Consider the following 9,193-nt stretch of genomic DNA (forward strand, 5'->3'; position numbering starts at 1 on the left):
TCTCTTACATTTTCTATCGAGGAAGAGTAGGTTTGCCAGGACTTGCCTTTGCTATCCTTAGTTCCTTTTTATATGATTTTAACGCACTTTTGTAGGGCACCCAGTTCTTGGACCCAAAGCACTCGTTAAAAAGTTTTCTAACGTTATTTCTAAGAGCTCTAAGCTCCCCATTCCACCATGGCGGGGATTTCTTTTTCATGACACTCAGTGGGGTTGATCTTTCATAGGCTTTAGTCATCACCCCCTCTAAGTTGCTTACGTTTCGTTCTATCTCATCTATTGGGGTAATATTTTCTACCAGATTAACTTTAGTTAGTTTTCGCGTCAACACTCTATTGTATTTCTCCCAATTGGTTCTGCGTGGGTTCCTGTATTTAGAGGGGGTGTAGGATACCCCGCGTAGATTAAAGAGTATCCAGCAGTGATCAGACACTGATGGCCTGTCGGAAACTCTCCAGTTCTCAACCGTAACGCCATCGTTCTCAGACAGCAACGTTATGTCCAACACCTCCTCCCACCCAGGAAACCGGTCTGAACTTGGGAAGATAAAGGTTGGTCGGTTACCAGTATTGCAAATACTCAAACTAGTGTTTAATAAATAGTGTAGAAGTGACTCACCTCGCTCGTTTTCTGTTGTGCTGCCCCAAACTGGATGCCTGGCGTTTGCATCACATCCTATGACAATGGCTCCTCTGGGGTTCCGGTCTACTATAGTTTTGATTTCCGGTGGCGGACTGTCCCGTTCATGGGACATATAAGACGACACTAACAAGACATCCTGTTGTCCTGCCGTCTCCACCTTAGCTACTGTTGTGTCTGCTGTGCTGAAATTAGAGCCGCGGAATGCATTTATACCCTTCTTGATAAGAATATACGCCCGTGGTTTACCAACCTCGCTCTTGTAGAAGAGATTGTAATTGTAGATATTAAGGCCCATTACTTCGTCGTTCCTGACCCAGGGCTCCTGTATTAGGCTAATGTCGATGTCCTCTTCGCTGAGAAGTACGACTAGACTATCTGTAGCACACTTCGAGTGCTGTAGATTTATTTGGACTATCTTACTGGTCCGGTTCATCGCTCAGTTTCACTCCCATAAGGAGTTCGCCTGCACCGTCGACGCCCGGGTCCTCTTCTACTGGGCTGACTTCACCAAGGAATACTCTTACCTTAGCTTTTCTAATGCCGAACCGAATCTTATAGTCGGCCTCTGCTAGGGCCTCCAAGGATTCGGAGCAAACCGCTAGGAGAATTGGCTTGTTTGTGGGCTTTCTCGGCTCTTCAACTTTGATGAGCTCCCACTCGTCTATTGCTGGTATGTTTTTATTATGCAGCTTTATACACCGCAGCAACTTTTCGACAGGTTCGGCTATCGGAGGTAACCAAATGCGCGCACGGGGCCTCCTAGGGATGTCCTTGGCTGGTATGAGCTTGAGCTTCAAGCCCTCGAATGCGTCGCAAATCTTTGCTACACACCCAGCGAGGAAGTCCAAGGAGAACTGGTCCGCACATTTGATGACCCGGTATCCCCTCAGGGATTCCGATGAGTCAAACTCTGGATGAGGACCTTCGGGGTTGTCAAGGACGTAGTCCGTTACGAGATACGACAGCCTCACATCGATCTCCACCCACTTTTGCTGCACTGCTAGCGGCGTTATGCTACCTTCGTCAATGATTGAGGTCTGAAGATGGTCTCTTGCAACGTCGCTGAAGTAGCGATGCTTGGTGGATGTTGCGGACTCCGCTACATCCCCCTGCTTCAATCGTTTGCGGTCAGCTGCGTTGCCACTCTCGTTTTGAGACCTATTTCTTTTTTGGGTTTCGCTGGATCCCATGGTGGCAGTACGTTCTGTTTGGAATTTCTCATACTCTTCCACCATGGCCATATATCTAAGCTTATCTTCCTCATCGCGCTCGTCTACACGTCCGGCTTCTGCATTTCACTCGATTTTGTCGAGCATGTACAGAGCCTTCTGGTACCGTTGCTTCATGAACGCGTTTGAGGGTTTCCTATGCTTTTGCAGCTGGGTACTGCTGGTACCGGCCGCGTGCTTGCTACATGTTGGTTTTTCTTCCGGTGTACTATGGCTGGCACTACCGGTACTAAAATTTTCTAATTGCAAAACGGCGGTACTATGGCTGGCACCTTCCGTTTTGCTTCCCGCTTTTTCCTCTGAGGTGCTATGGCTGGCACCACCAGAGGAAATCGCTGTCGGGTTTGTTGGTTTTGCAGGGGATTTCAGGAGCTGTTCTTCCTCCGATAGCGTCACATCTTCCCCAGGCTTTCGTTTTTGTTCTTGCTGTTGTTGTTGTTTTTGTTGTTGTTGTTTTTGTTTGGTTTCTTTACTCATTTGTGGTCCCACGAGTAGTCCGGAAGGGGTTCGTCGCTCGTCCGCAGAGCCGGTATGCATGGAGAAGGCACTTATACAAACGACCTTGCCTGGGCATCGGAGGGGACCGTTCGCGACCAGCCACATTTTACTACCCGCTGGCCATTCATCCATCGGCACGGTGGCCTTCACACCTTGGCTTGGGTAGTGTTGGTCCGGTAATCCCCGCATTGCTCTCCTCAGCGGCTCAAAGCAACGTTTCATCTTGAAGCGTCAAGAAGTGCCGCAGAAGGATGCAATACTGGGCTTCCCTCTTAGTTCATGTTGCCATGGTGCACCCCACACTGTGGGGTATACCATGACATCATTTAAGCTTCCCCGCCACGGCAAGACGACCAACGTTGAGGAAGATATTTTAATAATACTCTCAAAGGAAAATTCGCCAAGCAATTATTTAATTGTACTTTATGTATTTTATGTTGAGCCTTCTGCGTGAAGCAGATTCACATTTATTATGTGGGAATCACAGTATATACAGTAGAGTGGTCCAAAAAAATAAAGTCGGAGTTTTAATGCCGGCACACCCTAGGATTGTTCTATATCGAAAAAAAATATACCCCAATTTTTTATTTTGAAATCAAAAAATATTTAGGCAGTGCTCAAAGCGCTCAAAGTTTTCCATGTATTTTATATGGAGAAAAAACATCTTTTCGTAGAAATAGTGTAGAATTCTTGAAAATCAATATATTTCGATCGGAAAACTTTACTTATCTTCAGGAGATTCCCAGTAATAATACTCAATTGTTTCTTTAACAATTTCTTCATGGTAACTATATTTTATAGGTCCTCCAAAACCCTTAGAAAATGCAAGGGGTACCAATAAAAAATCTTTAATTATAAAAAATGGTTAAATAAACAATTGGATATTAATACTGGAAGTCTCCTGAAGAGAATCACAGTTTTCCGGTCGAAAAATATTGATTTTCAAGAGTTTATACCAGAGTTTTGTTTTTTCTCCATAAAAAATACATGGAAAACTTTGTGCGCTTTGAGCACTCCCTAAATATTTTTTGATTTCAAAACAAAAAAATATGGGTATATTTTTTTCGGTATATAACAATCCTTGGGGGTGGCGGCATTAAAAATCCGACCTTATTTTTTTTACATACATTTTTGGACCACTTTAATATACAGTAATAAACCTTTTCGCAGTTTTTCACCAATTGGTCCCCGAGGAGTACTTTTGGGTTGCCTGCAGCGTTTTCATTTTTCGCGCACGGCAACACTAACTGTGGGGAATATACATGTAATTATGTGTTATTTATGAACAAAATGTAGGTGAAGTATAATATTAATGCTTAATTAAGAATAATGTCAATAGTTAAGTACATAATTAACGTTTGTGTTTCTATAAACTGTAAAACTCAAATAGTAATTATAGCACTGAATAGAGCTCTCTCAAATGTAGATTTCAAATTTAAAAAATATTCATTGTAAAATTATATTTTTTGGAAAAAAGGCAAATTTTGTGTTATTTTGTGAATTTATCAAGTAAAATTCTAAAATTCCGAATATATTTAAGTCTTTATTCAAAAAAAAATAGTTTTGTAGATAGAGTGTTTTTCAATAAAATTCTGAAATAGATTGTTTTTCAATAAAATTCTGAAGTAGGGCGTTCTTGAAAAGTTTTCTGAGATAGGGCGTTTTCGAACTGGCTGCTGAGATAGGTCGATCTTCCACTCAGCCATCGATATACTGTGGTGGGAATGGGTTTAATAAAAATTTTTCCACGCTGGCATTCGCATAAAGGCACTGTGCGTATATATATGTATGCACATATACACAGTAGTTATTTATTCTTTTACTTTTGCGAGGAAAAAGAAAAGAATTAGTAACCAAGAGAGATGTGTATGTATGTATGTTTTATAAATGTAGATATTATATACTGGCTAATCCCGAACCGTTCACTTTTTTTGCCGGGAACCGTGTACTTTTTTGGCGGGAAATCGAGCAAAAGAAATGTACATATATGTGTACGGAAATTTTCTGTAACGGAATGAGAGCACCGTTTCTATAAAATTTATGCGATTTTTCTTTAAAGATCGAAAATTTATGTATATGTGAATTTCTAGATTGTGCATTAGGGTTAGTAAGCAATTCAGATTCTTACTCACGGTTTATATGGGATACTTGTGTTTATATTCCAACGGTGCTGGCTCTTTGGAGGCGACGAAGGACCATAGGCATACGCTTGGTGCGTGTGGTAATTCTCGCACTGCTGGCTTTGCAGTGGGCGCTGGAAACGACGGCTGGTTGTTGCGGATGCAGATCCGGGTGGTGGTGGCGACGTACACGACAACGGCGAGGACGTGGCGTGAATGATACTTGTGGCTCGTCACGCTGGACAATGGCGGGTGCAGATTCGCGCGGTAGTGGCTTCTTGTGGTAGACGTTGAAATGCTCTTGGTGCAAGGGTCGGCTGGCAGCGCAGTGGACGATGACTGGCGAACCTGGAGTACGGCGCGATGTGGCGAACTTCTCGCAGAACCGGCAAGGGGTGCTTTTACGAAAGGTTTCGCCGAGTCAATATAAACTAATTTTGCACTGCCCGAGATCTGTATATTTATGCACGAACTTTAATGCAATTCAATTAGATGAAAGAACAACTGCGAATTTTGATTTTAAACAATAATTTAATTAATTTAAATAATAAAAAAGGGGTTGCGAATTTTTTATAATGAGATGACCGATCGACTTATTGGTTGAAAATTTTGTGTATGTATATAAGTTTTCTTTTCTTTTGTTGACAGTTTGTCAACCTAAAACGTCAGCTGCGCGCTGCTTTACCTACGCGCGTTGCCAACCACGCAAATTCATAAAATATTTCAAAGTTTAAAATTCATGGTATTCACTAATTACAATATTTTTGCAAGTTAGGTAATTCAAAAATGTAAATAGATACACGTTAGATAATTCAAAGGCAAAAGATATCTACATTACGTAGGTAGTTGCGTTAGACAATTCAAAGGCAAAGGATACAATATGTAGATAGATAACAATTCTAAAGTTACTCAATTTTTAAAAAATAATTCATGGTTGTGACGATTAAACTGCATGCGTCGCTCGTTTAATCACTCGGCAATATGAAGAAATATGAGTACTTCAATTAGTTCACCCTGTGTCGGCAGCAGGATTGTGGATTTTGGAAGCCGGGAAGTCGTGGGTTCGAATCCCACTGTCAGGAAACATTCTTTTTACATATTTTTTTGATCTTTTAAATACAATTAAAGTTTTTGTATGTAATTATAGTTGCTGTGACCTTTTTAAGTAAATGTAAACTCCAAAAAATTGTATTTACTTTAAATAATTATGTGAAATACCATAAAAAAAGAATAAAGTAAAATTTAATAAAATGAAATGAAAAAAAAAAAATTATATTAAAAATATTAGTAAAATTAAAAAATATTGTTTGGAATCACTCGGAGTGTGGACCAAACCTGGGTGCTACTGCCTTTAGTACTTTAACAGCAAAACAAAACTTAGAACCTTATTTAACCATTTTAAAATCAATTTCTCCTCATTTTAAAGTTAAAACTCTGTTTTTGCCATAAAATGCATTTTAAGTTGACTATGACAGAGCTAAAATGGTGATTACTATAAAACAAAATTTTAATCATTAAAACCTTTTTCTAACTTCTCTACGACTACGGGCCAATGATTGTGGACGATTAGGAAATAATAATATTCTGAACGAAATTTTTTGAAAATTTTATCCCTGCGAAAATCCTTGAGAAAAATATATTTCTCAATTTGATATCAAATGTTTTTCTCAATTGATTCTGAAATTGAAAACGAGGTTTAAATTTGACATTTGAAATTCATTTGAGGTTGATTTGAAGAAAGATGGCAAGTGTCAAACGATATAAAAATGCGCAGTTAAATCAAAAATTCTTAGAATAAAATTAAGATCAATTGAAAAAAAACAATGAATAGAAAAAAATTTTCAAAGAGAAGCCCACAAATAGTATATTTGATGTTTGCGCGGATTGAAGAAGCTGCAGCTCTTCAAGACGAATTTATTATAAATTACTTTATCTTAATTGTTTCTTTTGTTATGTACATACATACGTACATCGCGAGGAAAAAATAAATAAATATACATTTCCTATAATAAATTTTATTTCCACATTTGAAGTACAATTGATAAATAACCTTTGAAATGGATTTGAGAGTTAACCATATTGTCAAATGGAGATCAAACTCCCCTTTTTATTGAGAAAGCTGTAATTTTCAAATCAATATCAAATCATTTTCAAACGTTTGACATTTGAGAAAGGCTTTGTTTTCAAATCGTTCTCAAATGTATATCAAACTTAAATGTTTGCTGGGTAACAGACCTGTTTTTATTCCAAAATAGTGCAAGCATTAGAAATCATAAATATTGAAGGTAATTAACTTTTAAACAACGTGGTAAAGTATAAAAGGGTAAATTACTATCTCATCTCTTAAAGTCTGTTTCCATGAGCCCGAAATTGCGCAATTTCGGCACTCTATTTCAATTTGAAATTGTAGCTGCTTACACGACCATCTCTTATTTGTTACTTTTGTTTTGCTCGGTTTGTTTGTTTTGTTTTTATTTGCTTCTTACTGACGTTTCTTTTTCTTCTTTTAGCTCATTAATAGGGCTTTCGGACGAGGCGATTTTTCAGGCAACTTTTGCGTTCAACTCACGCAGGGTTGCACGAACAAAATTGAATGGCTAAAAATATCAAAATATAAAAAAATATAAAAATATTCGCCATAAAAAGGCGTTTGCATTGTTCAACTTTGCATTCTACTTTTGGTTGAACGGACTTTCAACTAATCGCTTTCAACAAAGTTGGTCGCCAGCCAACATTTAGCCATTCAACTTTTTTTTCGTGCAACCCTGCGTGAGTTGAAAGCAAAAGTTGAACGCAAAATCGCCTCGTGCGAACACCTTTTAATAATTCACAATAAGCAATTTTCAGAGTTGTATTCGCAAAGTTGAGGCGATTTCTTCTCAATTTCGCTGAATCGCAAATTGAGAATCGTACCGCAATTTCAGCTGAAATGGTAAGGAAATGGAAAGATAATAAAGGCGCGCCCAAATTTCGCAATTTGACACTATTCTGTCAAATTGCGAAATTTGGGCGCGCCTTTATTATCTTTTTCAGTAAGTAACATCGAATTTAGCAATTGCGGAAAATTTTAACATTCCTAATTCAGAGTTAGCTGAAATTGCAATTGCGAATAGAAAACCTAAAAAATAAATATCCAAACCTTATAGAAGAGTCCTTGAGAAAATGTATACTATACTATTTACTCCATTATCGCGATTATATGGACGAAATTTCGGAGTCCTTCATTCGTCGGTGCCCTTTGAATAGTATTTTTAAAGCGTTTTTGAAGTTAGGTTTGTATGGGAGGTATGCCTTAAAATAAACCGATCGCCCATTTTTCGTTTTTTCTTAGAAGTAACATACAAAAAATTAAAGCTCTACGTCTACTCCTTCTAATTTTCTCGAAACAATGTATGCGGCTAAACGACTGTGCGAGTTGTACATGAGCGTTTAATTACGCAATTTAATAACTCCTGAGTTAATACTTAAATTTTAAAAATTTATTTTTTACTTTTTATTTCGTTTGTGTTTTATTTTTTTTTTAGGTTGGTTCTTTTTTAACATTATATAATTTTCATTAAAATGCCGGGGATACGACTGCTGGTATAGGTCGTCGAAATCAATCAAATGAACAACGAGCTACCTCACGAGCAAACCCAACTAATGACCATAGATCGACTGAAAATGACCATGCAGGGAGTAACATTAGCTTATACCTAACTTTAGTCTGTTTATGCGAACACTAGTGCTAACTATTAACTATATATTTTGTTCGAAAAAAGCTAACTACTTTTATGGGGCGATGGCCGCAAAAAAGTCAGACTTGGATACCTGTGCATTACATGTCAACTAATTTGTAACTAACTACTATTGGACATAAAATATCAATCAATAAAATCAATAAAAAAACATACTATTAATATTTTATTAATTTTATTTTTTTACATTTTTATTTATTTATTTATATTCAACGTTGCATAATTGTTTACATATTCTGCAGCAGGTGGTGCTATATTGGAATTCCGTCAGACATAACATCAAAATGATAATGTAAAATTTCCAACTTCATTTTATTTCTCCTGCATTCGAAAAATAAGTTGTGAAGTACAGAAACAAAATGTATTCAAAGCAGGTTTTGTATGAGGATTTTTAAATAGAAACTTGTAAAGAAAACAGCTCCCGATTGCGTCTGCATGACTCCTGTACGACTACGGTTACCAGACGTACTGATTTTATCAGTGCAGTACTGATTTTTCAACTTTTGTGCTGATTTTATTCATTTCTTCAATCAGTACGCTTATGTCCTGATTTTTTTTAATTTGTACTGATTTGTACTGAATTTTCAATTCAAACAAAATACTAAAGGATTTCCATAAGATTTTTACATAACGTTGGGACTTGCTTAAACTGCACTGTAAAAAGTAAGAAAATAATTTAACTAAAGAAATTAATACAACAAAAAGATCAATAGGTGGCATATCGCCGGGTCGTTACGTACCAGTTGCGATAATATGACGGGGCTTAAATTATTTAAAAAGGAGGCTGACGTTTTTTTGTCGAGTGTTGTTAGTTATCTCGAAATCTTGCAGTTTGGTAACAGCAAACTGTTTTGCATACAAGACATAGAGTTAGATACTCTTTTCAGCGAATTCCTAGTCTTTCGATGAGGAAATATAGGTGAAGTCCTTAAACAGTGGTACTTTTCCACAGTGTGAAAAAATATAT

The 9,193-nt window shown here is 37.5% G+C and overlaps 1 protein-coding gene across 1 annotated transcript; it reads right to left on the bottom strand.

Annotated features, from left to right (window-relative positions):
• Positions 1–1,058: 1,058 nt before the first annotated feature.
• Positions 1,059–1,883, bottom strand: LOC118734943. The gene has a single exon (XM_036464541.1). The coding sequence runs from the start codon at positions 1,881–1,883 to the stop codon at positions 1,059–1,061; it is 825 nt and encodes a 274-aa protein (XP_036320434.1).
• Positions 1,884–9,193: the final 7,310 nt, after the last annotated feature.

The sequence above is a fragment of the Rhagoletis pomonella genome, unplaced genomic scaffold (assembly GCF_013731165.1).
Source record: "Rhagoletis pomonella isolate Grant_MI unplaced genomic scaffold, Rhpom_1.0 Rhpom_scaffold_00003, whole genome shotgun sequence".
Taxonomy (NCBI): domain Eukaryota; kingdom Metazoa; phylum Arthropoda; class Insecta; order Diptera; family Tephritidae; genus Rhagoletis; species Rhagoletis pomonella.